At 38.4% G+C, this 20,221-nt stretch overlaps 1 protein-coding gene across 16 annotated transcripts in view; it reads right to left on the reverse strand.

The window, feature by feature from the left end:
• Positions 1–20,221, reverse strand: part of ZNF567 (zinc finger protein 567) — a 42,831-nt gene that overhangs the window by 22,435 nt on the left and 175 nt on the right. For 6 of the 16 annotated variants that reach the window (XM_086351905.1, XM_086351907.1, XM_086351908.1 and 3 more), the window contains exons 2-3: positions 18,956–19,055; positions 16,923–16,996 (exon numbers count right to left, since the gene is read on the reverse strand). In XM_086351905.1, the coding sequence (XP_086208031.1) occupies positions 16,923–16,931 (9 nt within the window). In that variant the 5' untranslated portion in view covers positions 16,932–16,996; positions 18,956–19,055. Of the gene's footprint in view, positions 1–16,922; positions 16,997–17,983; positions 18,022–18,220; positions 18,377–18,955; positions 19,056–19,789; positions 19,918–19,998 lie in introns of those variants that run through there. The other 10 variants (XM_086351910.1, XM_086351900.1, XM_086351902.1 and 7 more) reach the window with 7 other exon arrangements.

The raw sequence follows: 20,221 nt of genomic DNA on the forward strand, positions 1-20,221 counted from the left end.
CTAGCAAAACTGTACCAAAAATGGTGGGAAAAAAAAAAAAAAGGTCTTCAGGCTGAAGGTAAAAATGACACCAGATGATAAACAAGGTCTTTAGGAAAGAATGAAGAATTGGAGAAAAGTTTTATTAAAAAGACTATATTCATTTCCTTCCATTTTTTAAAAAAGTTTTTAGCAGCAATTGGTGAACATTTTTCTGCTGTTTTAGCATGAAAACAATCATGGAGAATTTATAAAATGAATGAGCAATGTTGTGTTTCAATAAAACTTCATGTTTGGACACTAAGATTTAAATTTCAAAAACTTAAATAGGTCAGAAATATTTTGATTTTGTATTTTTTCCAACATTTAAAATAGAAGAACTATTCTTAACTCACAATCTGTACAAAAACATGTAGCAGACTGGATATAACCTAATGGCTGTAGACTCTTGGTTTAAAGCAAGCATTTTAACACCATTAATTACAAACAGAAATATCAAATACATGGAGAACCAAAGAGCAAACCATGGAAGTCAGTAAATGAAAATACAATGTTGCAAGCTGATATATTTTACCTTAAGTAATTCAGCATTATCTCTAATAAATCATGATAAGTTAAAGATACTATACTATAGAAGCTGCATACTATAATCCCTAAAGAAACCACAAAAAACAATGCAAGATGATGTAACTACAGATGCAACAGAGAAATGAAAATGAATAATGAAAATTCATTATTGTGTCAGTACTGACTGACACAAAGTAAAACAAAATGTAGGAACAGATGCATAAAATCAGGTTAGGAGGAATCTTAAATGTGTTAAGCCCAATCTGAAAAGGCTATAGAGAAAAGATAAAAAGATCAGTGGTTGCCACTATTACAGATTATAGAGGAGAGGGAGGGATGAGTAGGCAGAGGACAGAGGATTTTTAGAGCAGTGAAATTAGTCTGTATAATATTATAATGGCAGATACATAACACTATATATTTGTCAAAATCTATAGAATAAACATCACCAAAAATGAACCCTAATATAAACTACGAACTTTGGATGACAATGATATATCAGTGTAGGTCGCTGATTTTAACAACATACCACTCTGGTACAAGATACTAATATTAGGGAAGCCTATGCATTTGTCAGGGTAGGGAATAAATGGAAACTCACTGTACTTTCTACTTAATTTTTCTCTGAATGTAAAATTGCACTAAAATATAAAGTATATTTAAAAGATTTAAAATAAAACAGGTCAGGTAATCAGAAAACAAAGAGCAAAATAGCAGCCCTGACTCCAACTTTAGAACTAAACACTCCCACGTGGCTTGTGGGATCTTAGTTCCCTAACGAGGGACTGAATGCCTGCCCCCTGCATTGGAAGCATGGAGTCTTAACCACTGGACTGCCAGGGGAGTCCCAAGACTGAGATTATAAAAAATGTATAAAAAAGCAGGACTCATAATATATTTCCTGGTGGCTCAGACGGTAAAGCGTCTGCCTACAATGCGGGAGACCTGGGTTTGATCCCTGAGTCGGGAGGATTCCCTGGAGAAGGCAATGGCATCCCACTCCAGTACTCTTGCCTGGAAAATCCCATGGACGGAGGAGCCTGGTGGGCTGCAGTCCATGGGGTCTCAAAGAGTCGGACACGACTACGCAACTTCACTTTCACTTTTCACTTTCATGCACTGGAGAAGGAAATGGCAACCCACACCAGTGTTCTTGCCTGGAGAATCCCAGGGATGGGGGAGCCTGGTGGGAGGCCATCTATGGGATTGCACAGAGTCGGACACGGCTGAGCAACTTCACTTTCACTTTATATTAGGAAACAAGAAAGATTTAATATCAATAATTTAAACTTTTATCTTAAGTAGCTTTAAAAAAGAATATGCTAAACTCAAAGCAAGTAAAGGAAATAGTTTGGAAAAAAGGAAAAATCAGTAAAATAAGAAATAAGCAAGCAACAGGGGGGGAAATAAATCAGTGAAACGAAAAGCCAGATACTTCAAAGTATCATTAAAATGTAAAACCTCTAGGGACTTCCCTGGTGGTCCAGTGGTTAAGAATCCACCTTCCAATCCAGGGAACATGGGTTCCATCCCTGGTCAGGGAACTAAGATCCTGCATGCCATGGGGCAACTAAGTTGCTGTGTCACAACTATTAATAGAGAAGCCCATGCAGCAATAAAGACCTGAAACAGCATCAAGCACAACCCCCCGCCCCTCACAAAAAAAGGTAAAACACTAGTTAGACATTTAAGAAGTAAAGAAGGATGCCACATATGGCCACTATCAGATCCAGCAGATATTAAACAGAACAAAGAGATTACAGCATAAACAAATTAAAGGCAACAAATTAGACAGTGTAGATGAAATGGACAAATATTTTCACTTAAAAACATGATACCAAAGAAAAAAAAAACTGAAAACCCTTAACTATTAAAGATACTGAGTTTGCAATTCAAGAAGTTCCCACAAAGATTTTTCCAGGTCCAGAAGACTTCAAGGTAAGTCCTGTGAAACATTTAAGAGTTAATGATAATACTACACTAACTTCTTCTTAAAAATAAAGGACTGAGGAATACTTCCCTATTCCTTTTATGAGGTGAATCTTATACAGTTACCAAAACCAGAAAAAGGTAAAATTACAGACCAATAGCCTTGATGAATACCAATTAAAAACCAAAAAATAAGAGTGAATTGTATAAAGGGATAATATAAAAAGCATAACACATGAACAAGTGGTGCTTATCACTGGAATGCTAGATTGGTATAATACCTGACAATCAATACATATAATCCTCATTATATCAGAATATAGTAGGAAAAGCCTATGGTCATTTCAAATGAAAAAAAGCATTAGGCAAAATTTAACATCTGTTATACTTGTATTAAAAACTCTCGACTTTAGAAATAGAACTCCTCAACTTAATGAAATGCAACTACAAAAGATTTATACATAATATCATACTTATGGTTAAAGGTTGTTTTTCCCCTAAGATCAGGAGCAAGACAAGGATAGCTGCTCTCACCAGTTGTATTGAACACTGCAGACAATGAATAAAGAACGAAAAATACAAGGCAAACAGATTGGAAAGGGCGAAGGTAAACTGCATTCACAGACATAACCAGATATGTAGAAAGTACAGGAAATAATAAGTAAATTTATCACGGTCACAGCATATTTATCTCAAAATATAAAAAAAAAATCAATTCTATTTTATATACTAACAACAAACAACTGAGAATGAAGTTAAAAAATAAAATTAAGAAAATATTTGTAAGACCTGTGCACTGGAATCTATAAAACACTGTTGAGAGAAATTATAAAAGACCTAAGCAAACATGGAAATACACTAGGTCCATGGTTCAGAAGACTTACTACTGTTAACCTAACAATTATCTCCAACCAACTTATAAATCTTTGAAAACTAAATCACAATCCATTAGATTGTTTTATACAGACTACCGCACAATTGCACTCATCTCACATGCTAGTAAAGTAATGCTCAAAATTCTCCAAGCCAGGCTTCAGCAACATGTGAACCGTGAACTTCCAGATGTTCAAGCTGGTTTTAGAAAAGGCAGAGGAACCAGAGATCAAATTGCCAACATCCGCTGGATAATGGAAAAAGCAAGATAGTTCCAGAAAAACATCTATTTCTGCTTTCTTGACTATGCCAAAGCCTTTGACTGTGTGGATCACAATAAACTGTGGAAAATTCTGAAAGAGATGGGAATACCAGACCACCTGACCTGCCTCTTGAGAAATTTGTATGCAGGTCAGGAAGCAACAGTTAGAACTGGACATGGAACAACAGACTAGTTCCAAGTAGGAAAGGGAGTACGTCAAGGCTGTATATTGTCACCCTGCTTATTTAACTCATACGCAGGGTACATCATGAGAAACGCTGGAAGAAACAAAAGCTGGAATCAAGATTGCCGGGAGAAATATGAATAACCTCAGATATGCAGATGACACCACCTTTATGGCAGAAAGTGAAGAGGAACTAAAAAGCCTCTTGACGAAAGTGAAAGAGGAGAGTGAAAAAGTTGGCCTAAAGCTCAACATTCAGAAAATGAAGATCATGGCATCCGGTCCCATCACTTCATGGGAAATAGATGGAAACAGTGTCGGACTTTATTTTCTTGGGCTCCAAAATCACTGCAGATGGTGACTGCAGCCATGAAATTAAGACACTTACTCCTTGGAAGAAAAGTTATGACCAACCTAGACATCATATTAAAAAGCAGAGACGTTACTTTGCCAACAAAGATCTGTCTAGTCAAGGCTATGGTTTTTCCAGTGGTCATGTATGGATGTGAGAGTTGGACTGTGAAGAAAGCTGAGTGCCGAAGAATTGATGCTTTTGAACTGTGGTGTTGGAGAAGACTCTTGAGAGTCCCTTGGACTGCAAGGAGATCCAACTAGTCCATTCTAAAGGAGATCAGCCCTGGGATTTCTTTGGAAGGAATGATGCTAAAGCTGAAACTCCAGTACTTTGGCTACCTCATGTGAAGAGTTGATTCATTGGAAAAGACTCTGATGCTGGGAGTTATTGGGGGCAGGAGGAAGAGGGGACGACAGAGGATGAGATGGCTGGATGGCATCACCGACTCGATGGACGTGAGTTTGAGTGAATTCCGGGAGATGGTGATGGACAGGGAGGCCTGGTGTGCTGCGATTCATGGGGTCGCAAAGAATCAGACACAACTGAGTGACTGAACTGAACTGATGAGTTGATTTGAAAATTTATAGGAAAATGTCAAATACCTATTATACCTAAAATAATTTGGTAGGTTCACATTACCTGATACCAGGACTTAATACCCTAAATAAAACTGTTATCTTGGTGAAAGTTTAAATACACAAATGAATTAAACAGACTATAAAAAACACGTACACACATGATCAACTGATTGTCAACAAAGGCTCCGATATAAGTCAGTAGAAAAAGGGAGGGAAGGCGCCAAGATGGCGGAGGAGTAGGACGGGGAAAACACTTTCTCCCCCACAAATTCATCAAAAGAGCATTTAAACGTCGAGTAAATTCCACAAAACAACTTCTGAATGCCGGCAGAGGACATCAGGCACCCAGAAAAGCAACCCAACTCCTTGAAAGGAGGTAGGAAAATATATTAAAGACAATAAAAGAGACAAAAGAGGGAGGGACGGAGTTCCGTCCTGGGAAGGGAGTCTTAAAAAGAGAGAAGTTTCCAAACACCAGGAAACCTTCTCACTGCCGAATCCGTGCCGAGCTTTGGAAGCACAGAGGGCAACATAACAGGGAGAAAAAATAAATAAACAATTAAAACTCGCATATTGCGAGCCCTACGGTAACTCCCCCAGCAGAGAAGCAGCGCAGACGCCTGCATCCGCCATTAGCAAGCGGGGGCTGGGCAGGGAGGCGCGGCGCGGGCTGCATCGCTGAGAGTAAGAATCTGGCCCGAATACCCTGAGCGCTATCTGAGCGAAATAATTTGGGCTAGCAAACCAGACTGTGGGATATCTACCATGCGAAAAGCCAGCCCTAACCTAAGACACCACCAGCCCGCGCACGGAACAAAGGACTAAACAGAGATAGCCGGCTGCAGACCTTCCCCCTCCGGTGACAGGCAGCCAGAGCCGGAAGGGGGCAATCGCAGCCCCAGAGAGACATTATCTATAAAACTGGCTTCTTTGCTAACTAAAACTTATTGGGGGTCTGGACGGTCAACATCTGCCTGAGAAGGTGCGCCGGTTTTACACCCAGATAACCGAGTGGCGGGGAGGCGATAAGTCGCAGCATTGGCGCTCGCCAAACACCTCATCACCTGAGCTGCTCGGACCTGGGAAGAGCACAAAACGCAGGCCCAACTGAGTCTCCGCCTCTGAGGACTACCTGAGTGCCTGAACCTGAGCGGCTTGGACCTGGGAGGTGCATGCAACCCAGGGCCAGCCTCGGATTGTTCCCGGCGGAACAACCTAGAGCCTGAGCAGTGTGGGCAGGGAGGCTACACGCGCCGTGAGCGGGGGCACACCCAGTGGGCTGAGGCATTGCGAGCGCACGCCAGTGTCATTTGTTTGCAGCATCCCTCCCTCCCTCCCCACAGCGCGACTGAACAAAGAGAAGAAATACAGCTCCACCCACCAGAACACCGACACAAGCTTCCCTAACCAGGAAACCTTGACAAGCCACCTCTACATACCCACACACAGCGAGGAAACGCCACAATAAAGAGAACTCCACAAACTGCCAGAATACAGAAAGGACTCCCAAAATCAGCAATTTAAACAAGATGAAGAGACAGAGGAATACCCAGCAGATAAAGGAACAGGATAAATGCCCACCAAACCAAACAAAAGAGGAAGAGATAGGGAATCTACCTGATAAAGAATTCCGAATAATGATAGTGAAATTGATCCAAAATCTTGAAATCAAAATGGAATCACAGATAAATAGCCTGGAGACAAGGATTGAGAAGATGCAAGAAAGGTTTAACAAGGACCTAGAAGAAATAAAAAAGAGTCAATATATAATGAATAATGCAATAAATGAAATTAAAAACACTCTGGAGGCAACAAATAGTAGAATAACAGAGGCAGAAGATAGGATTAGTGAATTAGAAGATAGAATGGTAGAAATAAATGAATCAGAGAGGATAAAAGAAAAACGAATTAAAAGAAATGAGGACAATCTCAGAGACCTCCAGGACAATATTAAACGCTACAACATTCGAATCATAGGGGTTCCAGAAGAAGAAGACAAAAAGAAAGACCATGAGAAAATACTTGAGGAGATAATAGTTGAAAACTTCCCTAAAATGGGGAAGGAAATAATCACCCAAGTCCAAGAAACCCAGAGAGTCCCAAACAGGATAAACCCAAGGAGAAACACCCCAAGACACATATTAATCAAATTAACAAAGATCAAACACAAAGAACAAATATTAAAAGCAGCAAGGGAAAAACAACAAATAACACACAAGGGAATTCCCATAAGGATAACAGCTGATCTTTCAATAGAAACTCTTCAAGCCAGGAGGGAATGGCAAGACATACTTAAAATGATGAAAGAAAATAACCTACAGCCCAGATTATTGTACCCAGCAAGGATCTCATTCAAGTATGAAGGAGAAATCAAAAGCTTTTCAGACAAGCAAAAGCTGAGAGAATTCTGCACCACCAAACCAGCTCTCCAACAAATACTAAAGGATATTCTCTAGACAGGAAACACAAAAATGGTGTATAAACTCGAACCCAAAACAATAAAGTAAATGGCAACGGGATCATACTTAACAGTAATTACCTTAAACGTAAATGGGTTGAATGCCCCAACCAAAAGACAAAGACTGGCTGAATGGATACAAAAACAAGACCCCTACATATGTTGTCTACAAGAGACCCACCTCAAAACAGGGGACACATACAGACTGAAAGTGAAGGGCTGGAAAAAGATTTTCCATGCAAATAGGGACCAAAAGAAAGCAGGAGTCACAATACTTGTATCAGATAAATTAGACTTTAAAACAAAGGCTGTGAAAAGAGACAAAGAAGGTCACTACATAATGATCAAAGGATCAATCCAAGAAGAAGATATAACAATTATAAATATATATCCACCCAACATGGGAGCACCGCAGTATGTAAGACAAATGCTAACAAGTATGAAAGGAGAAATTAACAATAACACAATAATAGTGGGAGACTTTAATACCCCACTCACACCTATGGATAGATCAACTAAACAGAAAATTAACAAGGAAAAACAAAAAACAAAAAACATGTATCTATAAAGTTCACTAAAGCAAAGCACAGTAAAATTAAAAAAAAAAAAAAAAAATCCAGTGAAAATCTACATTTGGAAGATTTAAAACCAGTTCTCAAGTGTCTAGATAGGAGTACTTTTATTAGTGACACGTAGCATTTTGGGCAGAAGAAAAAATATCATATTAGTATAATGATGGGAATATTTCCAAACGCCCATTTCCCTACTTTATCTGTAGTATGAGCTTCTTTCTCACTGTTCAAATATTGTCTTTACCTTACATAAAGATTCTGTGTGGTTGAAAGGTTTTTAGAAAATTGCAGGCAGCGTGCTACTGAAAATAGTTTGCTATTACAAAGGGAGATGAGAAAATTTGGCCCAAGTCAAGGTGCCTTCAGGGCGCACCTGTGGGAGGCTGGTTGAAGCTGCAGGTTAGTTTACACCCAAGGACTTGACAAGATGCACCAAGTTTCCTAACAGAGGCTGTTGCATATCAAAGTGAAAAGTCGAGCCTTCAAGAGCGGTCAGTGGCTGGGCCACAGCTTGAAGACACACGAGAAAGAAGGAGTCCGTCAATTTACATTAAAACAAATAAAAGCAAATTGACAACAGAAAATATATTGCTTTATCTCTACATTTCCCTTTATCACTAATATGAAAAGGGTGGTCATAGGATGTTCCTTTAGTGTGTGCCTCTAAATAAACCCTGAGTGCTGAAAAAAAAAAGAAAAAGGATCTCTTTTCACAAAAGACTCTGGAAAAACTGGATATCCATTGAAAACAGAAAAAGGGAACTTAAACTCTTACCTTAAAGAATGAAACTGACATGGATCACTCTTTTAAAATGAACATCTAAAATGATAATACTTACATATTAAAGAATAAAATATGCATAATGCTGGAGTATGCAAAGACTTCTGACTTTTGTAGTACACAAAAAGCAACAATCATAAAAATTTAAAACCTGTTTAACTGGATTTTGTCAAAATTAAAAACTTCAGCTCTGAAAGACACCACTAAGAAAATTAAAAATCAAGTCATAGACTGGGAAAGATATTCCCAGTATTTCTATCTTACAAAAGACTTGTATTGAGAATGTATAAAGAACTCTCATAATATAGGAATAAGAAGACATCCAGATCAACTGGCAAAAGATCTAAACAAATCCAGAAGCTATATATCAAAGACAAATATGCAAAATAAAAAATACCCAACAATTTTAATTGTTAGGGAAACAAAAAATTTCAAAAGAATGAAATGCCAAAACACACCTGCTAGAATTAACTAACGGAGAAGGCAATGGCACCCCACTCCAGTACTCTTGCCTGGAAAATCATGGATGGAGGAGCCTGGTAGGCTGTAAATCCATGGGGTCGCGAAGAGTCGGACACAACTGAGCAACTTCACTTTCACTTTTCACTTTCATGCACTGGAGAAGGAAATGGCAACCCACTCCAGTGTTCTTGCCTGGAGAATCCCAGGGACAGGGGAGCCTGGTGGGCTGCCGTCTATGGGGTCACACAGAGTTGAACACAACTGAAGTGACTTAGCCGTAGCAGCAGAATTAACTAAAATTAAACAGTGACCATACCAAGTGTTGGTGAAGATATGCAGCTATAATATAATAACTATCATAAATTGCTAGTGGGAAAGCAAAATGGCACAACCACTTTGCTTAACAGTTTGCCAAGTTTTTTTTTAATAAATTTAAACATATATTTTTCACATAATTTACTGATTTCAAATCTAGGTAGGTTTTAGTCAACAGAAATGAAAATATAATCCATGTATGAGCATATTACTGTAAAAGTCAAAAAGTGAAAGAAAAAAGTCTATCAAAAAGTGAGGGTATAACTAAAAAGTTGTGGTATATTCATATAATGGAACAACAGCAGTCAGCAATATAAGGAATGTTCTGATACACATAACATGAATTTCAAAAGAAAATTACATTGAGTTAAATAGGCTAATCCCCTGAAAAGCACATATTCTATGCTCTTTGTATGAAAGTCTAGAGGAGGGAAAACTAATTTACAGTGACAAAAGCAGGTGTGATTAATAATACCTTAATAAAGGCCAATGGTGGCAGGAGAGCAACTGGTTGTAGGGGGGCATGAAGGAACTTTTTGAAGTAATGGAAATTTTGTAACCTTGATTGTTGTGGTAACTGAATAAATCTTTATACCTTTCTCAAAGTTCCTAAACTTGATCAACACTTAAAATGAGTTGCTTTTTATTCTATGTAGATTATAGCTTAAACATTTTTGATTTAAAAAAAAAGGTATGTTTGGGATTCTCCTCCAAAAACTGGAAGAGTAGCTCTTATTTCACATTTACTGTAGGTAACAGCTCTAAACTCCAGAAAAATATAATCAACGCCTCAGTTTCCATGGGAGATGGATTTCAGGACCCCCTGCAACTACCAAAATCTCAAGATACTCAAGTCCCTTACATAAACTGTGTAGTTTATTTATATATAATCTATTTTATATTGTTCCATATACTTTAAATCACCTCGACCTACCATATGTAATACAATGTAAATGCTATGTAAATAGTTGCCACTGTCTAGCAATTTCAAGTTTTGCATTTTGGAACATTCTGGGATTTTTTTTTTTTTTTTTTAACATTTTCAATCTGTGGGTGGTTGAATTTGTGGATGTGGAAGGGAAACCTCATGAATATGGAGTGCTGACTATAAAAAGCAACTATCTGAAGGCACTTAAAAGTGACCCAAACAAACAGAAACTGGAGGGAAGGTTTTATACTTAGGAGAAGAACGACAGGAGAACTGCCAATTCACACTACTTTCAGCCTAAACGCAGGCCCCAAGCAGACATCAAGTATGGCAAACAAAATCCAGGTGGAAATCCATGGTCCTACTGGCTTGAAGGAACAAAAGATAGAATTTAGGACAACAGTAATTGGAAAAGAAGTAGGGAAATCCTGAAGAAATGAAAGCCAGAGGCAGGAGTTGGGGGGAGCCCAAGGACACTGAACAAACTTTATCCACACCTTTAGCTGATACCCCAGTTAGGCATTCATGTGTCAGAATTTGAGACCTCTGGTTAAACATAAAAGAAATCAAGCAGAGATTTGGGCTGCCACTAATTAGAGAGTCTGAAGTTTAAAGTTTGATTTCAGCCTACTTAACTGTCCAACAAAACAAGTCAACTTCTATGGAAATTAACTGATAGAGGAGATTCTCTTCTGCTGTAAACAATTAAAAAATTATAAAAAATATATTAAACATATGTTTGTAAGCACTGGCTGACTGACAGCAGAGCACGGTGAGCTCTGAAAGGGAACAAAGTAAGCTTTGACTGCCCAGCTTATAGTCTGTAGGCAATTTCCAGGTCACAGCACAGGGAGGGAAAACACAGAGCCCAGCAGTCTTTCTGAGTGGAAGAAACAGAGATGGGAGTTTGAAGAGTCCAAGATGACTAGAACTGCTAAGCAAAATACTGAAGAGGAGGGAGCAGCAGAGAGAGAGACAGAGGCTTCTCCAGACATATGTAGAGTGATACCCTTGAATCTACAGCTGAATATTGATCTCAAAATACACGGGCTCACCATCAACACAATGAAAGGGCAACTTACAGAATGGGAAAGTTTCTGCAAATGACCAATAAAGGGTCCAAATTACAGGCTTCCCAGGTGGCACAGTGGTAAAGAACCCACCTGCCAATGCAGGAGACACAGGAGATGCAGCTTCAATCCCTGGGTCAGGAAGATCCCCTAGAGAAGGAAGTGGCAACCTGCTCTAATATTCTTGCCTAGAAAATTTCAAGGACAGAGGAGCCTGGTGGGCTATAGTCTATGGGGTCACAAAGAGTCAGACATGACTGAACACACATACATCCAAGCTATTAATATATAAGCAGCTCATACAAACTCAATATTAAAATAAAACCCCAAATAACCCAAGTAAATAATGGGCAGAAGACTGAACAGGCATTTTTCCAAAGAAAACACAGAGATGGCCAACAGGCATATGAAGATACTCAACATCACTAACATCGGAGAAATGCAAATCAAAACCATAATGAGATACCATCTCACACCTGTCAGAATGGCTATCATCAGAAAGACCACAGACTAACAAACATTGGCAAGGATGCAGAGAAAAAGGAACCCTTATAGTCTGCTGGTGGGAATGTAAACTGGTGCAGCCCCTGTGAAAAACAGTTGGAAGCTCTCAAAAAATTAAAACTAGAACTGTCACATGGCCTAGCAATTTCACTCCTGGGTAAAATGTAAAAACACTAATTCAGAAAGACACATGCACCACCCCAATGTTCAGAGCATTATTTATACTGGCCAAGATGTGAAAGCCACCTAGGTCCCCATCAACAGATGAATGGATAAAGAAGACATAGTGAATAGCCACACACACACAGACACACACACACACACACACACACACACACACACACACACGCATAAGAATATTACTCAGCCATTAAAAAAAAGAATGAAATTTTGCCATCTGCAACAACCTGGATAGATTTGGAAAGTATTATATTTAGTGAAGCAAGTCAGAGAAATACAAATACTGTATGTCATCACGAATGTGTGGAATCTAAAAAATACAACAAATGTATATAACAAAACAGAAACAAGACTTACAGACAGAGATCACTAGTGGATACCAGTGGGGAAAGGGAAGGAGGGAGGAGTAAGATAGGTGTAGGAGATTAAGAGGCACAAACTACTAGGCATAAAATAAATAAGCTACCAGAATATACTGCATAGCACATGGAATACAGCCAATAAGTGTAACAACTATAAGTGGAGCTTAACCTTTAAAAACTGTGAATCACTATGTTGTATACCTGAAACGTATGTAATATTGTAAATCAGCTGAAAAAAATAAAGAAAAGGTGGGAGATGCTCCAGGTTAAAAAGTATTTAGGATATTCCCAAAAAATAAAAATTAAAAATAAATACTAATCATAAGAATGCCAGAACGGCTATAATAGTATCAAACAGAATAGATTTTAGAAAAAAGAATATTATCAGGGATTAAGAAAGGCACTTTATTTTAACTTATTTATTTATTTTCTGGCTGCACTGTGTGGCATGTGAGATCTTAGTTCCCCTACCAGGGACTGAACCCATGCCCACTACAGAGGAAGCATGGAGTCTTAGCCACTAGGTCACCAGGGAAGTCCCAAGTAAGGCATTTTATAATGACAGAGGACATCAATTCATAAAAAGACAAAACAATCCTAAATATAAGTTCACCTAAAAACAGAACTTCAAAATATATTAAGTAAAAACTTATAGAACCTAAAGTTAAAATAGACACAATTATAGCCACATGAATCCTACATGTAGCTCAGTCGGTAAAGAATCTCCCTGCAATGCAGGAGACCTGGGTTCAATTCCTGGGACAGGAAGATCCCCTGAAGAAGGAAATGAGAACCCACTGCAGTATTCTTGCCTGGAGAATGCCATGGGCAGAGGAGCCTGGCGGGCTATAGTCCACGGGGTCGCAAGAGTCAGACATGACTTAGCGACTAAATCACCAGCACTGTCCTGTCAGGAGCGTGTGATGTCTGGTTGTCCTGCTTCAGTGATGCCAAGAGTGATCAGCAGTGTCATCCTATTCCATCCATTTAAAAAAGCTCAGTCAGCCTTCCCATTAATAGTTTTGGGCTTCCCTGGTGGCTCCAATGGTAAAGAATCTACCTGCAATGTGGGAGACCCAGGTTCGATCTCTGGGTTGGGGATATCCCCTGGAGAAAGGAACAGCTAACCACTCAAGTATTCTGGCCTGGAGAATTCCATGGACAGAGGAGGCTGGAGGGCTACAGTCCATGGGGTCACAAAGAGTTGGACACGACTGAGCGACTTTCACTTTCACAGCCACACTTGTAACTTAAGAATGACTTCCTTTTCTGTGATGGGTATAACAGACTGAAAATCAATAAGGATATAGAAAACTTTACCATCATAATCAAGCAATTTGACTTGATTATTTACAGAAGACACCATCCAACAACACTAGAATATACATCCTCTACAAGTACATATAGAACATTCATCAGATGGTACTATAATCTGTGGTACAAAAGAAATCTATAAATTAAAGAATGAAATCATATACAGCATGTTTCCTGATTGTAACAAAATTAAACTGGAAATCAATAGGAGAAAGCTATTTGGAAAATACCCAAATATTTGAAAATTAAACAAACTTCCTCTAAACAAATGGGTCAAATCAGAAAGCATGAGATAAATTAGAAAATATTTTCAAATGAATAAAAATGAAAATACAACATGTCTAAATTTGTTAGAGGGAAATTTAGAGCATTAAATGTCCTATGGGGAAAAAAAAGTCCAATATCAATGATATAAACTTCCGTGTAAAAATAAGAGGTAACTAAATCCAAAGTAATGAAAAGGAAAGGAAATACAAAGTGTAAGAGCAGAAATGAAGAAACAGGAAACAGAAAAACAGGAAATCAATGAAACCAAAGGTTGCTGCTTTGAAAAAAATCAGCGAAATTAATAAATCTCTAGTCAACTGATCAAGGAAAAAACTAAAAGTCACAAATAATCAACAACAGAATGAAAGAGCAGCACCATTACAGATTACATAAACATCAAAAGGATAAAAAGAGTAGATTTTTGAACAATTTTGTGCCGATAAATTTTATAACTTGGATGAAATGGACAAATTGCTTAAAAGACATAAATTATAAAAGCTCACTGAAGAGAAAAAAATTGATAGCATGGAAGTCAAAGTGTTAGTTAGTTGTGTCCAACTCTTTGCAACACCATGGACTATAGTATGCCAGGCTCCTCTGTCCATGGAATTGTCCAGCCAAGAATATTGAAGTGAGTTGCCATTCCCTTCTCCAGTGCATCTTCCCAACTCAGGGACTGAACTCAGGTCTCCTGCATTGCTGGCAGCTTCTTTACTGTCTGAGCCACAAGGCAAGCCTGAATAGCATTAATAGCCACAATTCTATTAAGGAAATTGAACTGCTAGTAAAAAATTTTCCCACAAACAAATCTTGAGGCTCAGATGCCTTCACTGGTGAATTCTAACAAACATTACGGAAGAAATTATTATGGAAGAAATAATAACCATTCTACACAAATTCTTTGAGAAAATAAAAGGAGAGAATAGTTCTCAACTCATTCTGTAAGTTAGCATTACCTTCACACCAAAACTAGACAACAACGTTACAAGAAAAACTAGAGACCAAATTATTTATGAACCACAGACAAAACAATCCTTAACAGTGTGTTAGTAAATTCACCAAGCAATATGTGAAAAATGAATATATGAATCTATCATAACCAAGTGGGGTTTATCCTAGGGATAAGCTGGTTTAGCACTTCAAAAATCAATCAATATAACTCATCATGTTAATTTTAAAAGGGGGAAAACCACATAATACATAAAAAACAACAGAAGCATAAAAACTTTTAACAAAATTCAACATTCATTTGTGATAAAAATGATCACTAATCAAGAATTTCTTCAACCTGATAAAGAGCATTTATGTAAAACCAATCACCAATGTTACACTTAGTCAAAAACTACATGCCTTTCCCCTTAGTCAGGAATAAGGCAAAAATATCTGTTCTCACTACTTATATCAACACTGCACTGAAAGTTCTAGACAATGTAGTAAAGCCAGACAGAAATAAAAGGAATATAGATTGGAAAGTAAAGATGGACAACAGTAATATTACACATCTGACATGATTATGTGTGAAGAAAATCCTGAAGAATCTACCAAAAAATTACTAGAATAAGTTTAGAGAGAAGGTAGGTTAATAAACGAAAATGAAATTGCATTTTCATATACTAATCAACTGCATTTTATTAATAAATAATGGGAATTTGAAATAAAAATGAACAGTATTTACAACAACATAAAAACATCTCAGTATTAATACAACAAACATTTGCAAGACTGGTACACTGAAAACAACAAAACATTATGGTTACCCACTCCAGTATTCTGGTCTGGAGAATTCCACGGATTACAGTCCATGGGATCACAAAGAGTCAGACACAACTGAGTGACTTTCCCTTCCTTTCTGTTTGGAATGTGAAAAAGCTCTGGATATAGATACTGCTGATGGTTTAATACCTTTGCTCTTTTTCCAATCCTCCAAGTGTTTGCCCCAATGCTCACTTATGGATTTTTATGTTTCTTATACTCTTCTGTTTAACTGTGTGTGTGTGTGGTGAAACATATGTGACATAAAATTTTATCATTTTAATCATTTTTCAGTATATAATTCATTGTCATTAAGTACATTCACAATGTTATGTAACCATCACCAGTATCTACTGGAGTGGGTAGCCATTCCCTTCTCCAGGGGATCTTCCCAATCCAGGGACTGAACCCAGGTCTCCCGCATTGCAGGTGGATTCTTTACCAGCTGAGCCACCAGGGAAGCCCAAACAAAAACTCTGTGCCAATAACATTGAACAGTTAACTCTTATCTTACAGTTTGCCTAGTATTAAACCCAAAGCACATTAGAAGAATGTTTAAGACAATCCATTATGGGAGAGGAAGATATTAAAATACACATTAACAGTTTAAATTCAAGGATCTCTTGAAGGATCAGAGGGGAGAAATAGAGGATTCTTGGTTTTTGTACAATCTGCCAAGCATAGCTCTTGTCTCAAAACCTCAAGACAGGACTTCTTGACACTTAACAGCAATCTGTCAATTCTATCTTCATCTTGACTGTTCTTTTCTTTGCAAGACAGGTGCATGCTGTATTATGTGCTGTGCTTTCCTTAGCTGCTTACTCACATCCTACTCTTTGAGACCCTATGGACTGTAGAATGCCAGGCTCCTTTGTCCATGGGGATCCTCCAGGCAAGAATACTGGAGTGGGTTGCCATGCCCTCTTCCATACAGTACTATATTCTCTTTTAATTTGAAGAAATGCATTTTTGTTCTAGCACTGTTTCTGGGAGAAGACTGAGAAAAGATGTTGAATGATTACACCCACTTAATATGTGAACACTGGTTAAAATTAGAAGGGGCATTTGTGGAAGGTAAAAGCTTATCTGACCAATAGAACAAGTGGGTACTGCCTTCCTAAAGGGGAAGGCAAACAGGAGGATTTTAGTACAAGAAAAGCAAGTGCTCAAACAGTCTTTAAACAAACAAACAAAACTATTTCAGAAAAGGGAGAAGAACCATCATCTCACCTGAGCCATGGTTTTGAGATTTACAAGAGATGACCAGTCTTCCTTTGGGCTCTTCTTTAGAAAAGGGGTGGTTCCTAAGAAGGCAAAACCAACACGAAAAGAAGCCACATGACACCACATACGTCTTACGACTCAATTAAAATTGACTCTATTTCCTTTGCCTTGGTGCTTGTCCACTCTGTCCACACAAATACAGGGGGATAATGAGCTAGACAAATATTATTTCTTCCCCAAAGCTAGAGATACAGGATCTTGGGGCAAAAAGTTAGATTCTGGGCAAGCCGCTCTCCTCTCTATTACCACTTTTCTCTCCGAAGCTGCCTACTAACTACTTCCAAGTTCTTCTCCATTAAGGCTCAACCTACATCATGACCAACAATACATGAAAATACCTGTCACCCCATACCCTGAGTACCACTGATACAAAGTTCTCGATGCTTGCCAAAGTATACATTGTGATTCTAGCTCTTATTTTTCTCATTATGAGAGAGGATAAGCTTCTAAAGTTTTTAAAAAACCTCATCTTTTTAAAAAAAAATAGAAGACAAGCCAGGCCGAATCAGGCCACCAACTCCCTAGTCTACAGCCACCACCAGCCCCTACAGACATTACCACAGTCCATCTTTAGTTTCCTGTCTGTGAAAGGTCTCACTTTTCTAATAACTAATAGACTAATAGTTAATAGTTTAGTTATTCACTTTTCTAATAACTATTTTCTGGATTGGTATTAGATCTTTTTTAAAGGAAGGAAATTAATCCTGTAAATACCTAAAATAATTTTTATAGCTTTTCTTTATCATATACTTTATTTCCTTTACATATTTGAGTATATCTGGACTTCATATTTAGTTCCACTGATCTTTTCATTTAACTGCCAGGACTACTCTGCAGTTATTACAGTTTTAAAACATATTTTAGTATCAGGTAGGCCTACTCCCCACCTGCATTATTTTTCTTTAACCACTTCTGTCTTGTTCATTATCTCCTAACAACTTTGGAAAGTTTAAAAATTTTACTGAAATTTTACAGAAACTTCATGAAATGTCAGTTTTGACACTTACCATGTGTCTTCTGGTTCTTAAATCTTTAATTTTTGAGTCTGTCAGGAACATCAAATTTTTTTTTGTTACAAACCATACAACCTTTGTATCTTGTATTTTGACAGCCACTTCCCATAGTTTTCTGATACACACACACACACACACACAGTCTATTGATTTGTTAATGTCTTTTCCAGCAAACCTGAGTTTTCTGTTGTCATTATTTTTAACAGGATGGTAACTAAGAAATTTGCCTACCTCAGTCTCAGCAGATGTCCCAAAGATGGTGAGCAAACAAGCTTTTAATTGTCCCTCATGCTATAATAAAGTCTTAAAAAGCAGCTGACTGTAAAGTTTTGCTACCATTAATTTAACTCCAAGGAGGAAGAGGCTCCTTCAAGAGGCTAGAAGAGGCTAAGAAAAGGGAATGTCTCTTTAACAGAGCAAATTATTTTTAGAACAGTTTTCTAGGGAGAAAAGAAATAGATGCTTCTTCCTCCCTTATAACAAACAAGGAGCTCCTTAGACCCTAATACTACTCTAAATCAAAGTAATGAGAGAATTTGGGGGAGAAATGTACATGCTTCCAGGATATGGGGGAGTGGAGTGGTGGTGACTAAGAGGGCTAATTCTCATCTGAGGTCCAGATGGGGAATCCATGGATGATGGAGCATGCCTAGGTTGGCTTACATACTGTTCAAGAGGACTGATAGGAGAGAACAAGACCTACAAGTAGGTGGGTCACTGCATGCCCAGAGAAGTATCTGGAGAAGTGGTTGTGCCCATAAAAAGGGAACTGTATCTGGAAGTTCCCAACAGTGGGGTCTCTCAGGAGGTAAGGTATTTGTTGTTGTTCAATCACTGAGTTGTGTCCAACTCTTTGTAACCCCAGGAACTGCAGCATACCAGACTTCCCTGTCCTTCACTGTCTCCTGGAGTTCACTCAAACTCATGTCCATTGAGTTGGCCATGCCAAAGTAAGATATGACTTACACTATATTGTAATGGTACCAGTCATGTTAGCCTGTTTTTGTCCTTGACTTATGATTTCTCTTTTTCAGCTCCCAATCCATTCCAGCTGAAGACTATCAACCTAGAAGGAATAAAGAGGGGGCAAATAGAGGGATTAGAGAAGAAACTGACCACATTTTCTTTCACACAGCAGACTTCCAGCAGGAGGGAGCATTTTTGCTTTTAAAACAAGTTTGAAGTACTGATTTCTACACTGAACATTCTATTCAGCTAAATGAGGCTGATCTCGTGTTTAAATGTTCAGCATCTTTGTAAAGACTGAAGAAATTATTGAACCTTTATTGTCCAGGAATTCACCCAAATACAAACTTTCAGAGCAAAAACTCCCAGCAGTTACGGGAGAAAGTTTTTTCTGTGCTCCCAACAGTGTTCTACTTATGTCAACATACTGGTCATTAGTCAATAACGGGGTTTCCCAATACAAGATTGTACCACCTGAAAATTATTTTAATTTTAACTCCTCCTCTCCAATTAAAAAATACGTATTTTTTTTACTTGTCTATTTGCCAGAGTCAAAGTTTACAGGCAATGGCCGATATGCTGACAATCTAATACATAGTACTTACTAGTCCCGAATCTACTTTCTCAAGTGTTCCATCTCAGTCACACAATGAACCAGCCACATTCACAGTCACCGTGAATTGTGCACTTACTTGTGTGCACAAATACTTTAAAATGTGACATATTCACTGTTGTATCACCCACTACACAATCCCAATCCCACAGCCACACGTCATGCATAAACTCATAGAGCTCATTACATACTTCTACGCAAAGTAGCAAAATTTTACTCACAAACCCCTTACTGTTGCCACTCCAAAGTTGCACAGCCTCAAACACAGACTCGCACCTAATTTAAAAATTAGACCACATAGAGACCCTCTGACTTTCATAAACAATAGGTTCCATAACGTCGCACAGAGTAACACATGTCCACACACACACAAGAACAGGCACAAAAAGCTACACAATCAGAACGCCTATATGTACCAGGCCGAACTCACAGCCGCCTCGGGCTCCCTGTTCTACCTCGGCGTTCCCAGCACTTGCTCCCAGTTTCTTCCCCTACCTAGGTTCTCGCTTCCCTCCTCGCTTTCTCTAGGGCCCGGATTCTCGCTTTCCTTCTCGGCCTTCTCTCAGTCTAGGTTCCCTCTTCTTTCCTTGGGGTTCCCAGCCCAGGTTCCCACCTCCCTCCTAGGCAATCCCCACCGGGTCCCAACATCACAC

The sequence above is a fragment of the Bos grunniens genome, chromosome 18 (genome assembly GCF_055505025.1).
Source record: "Bos grunniens cultivar Pamir isolate PY7600 chromosome 18, Bosgru_T2T1.0, whole genome shotgun sequence".
NCBI classification, from domain to species: Eukaryota; Metazoa; Chordata; class Mammalia; order Artiodactyla; family Bovidae; genus Bos; species Bos grunniens.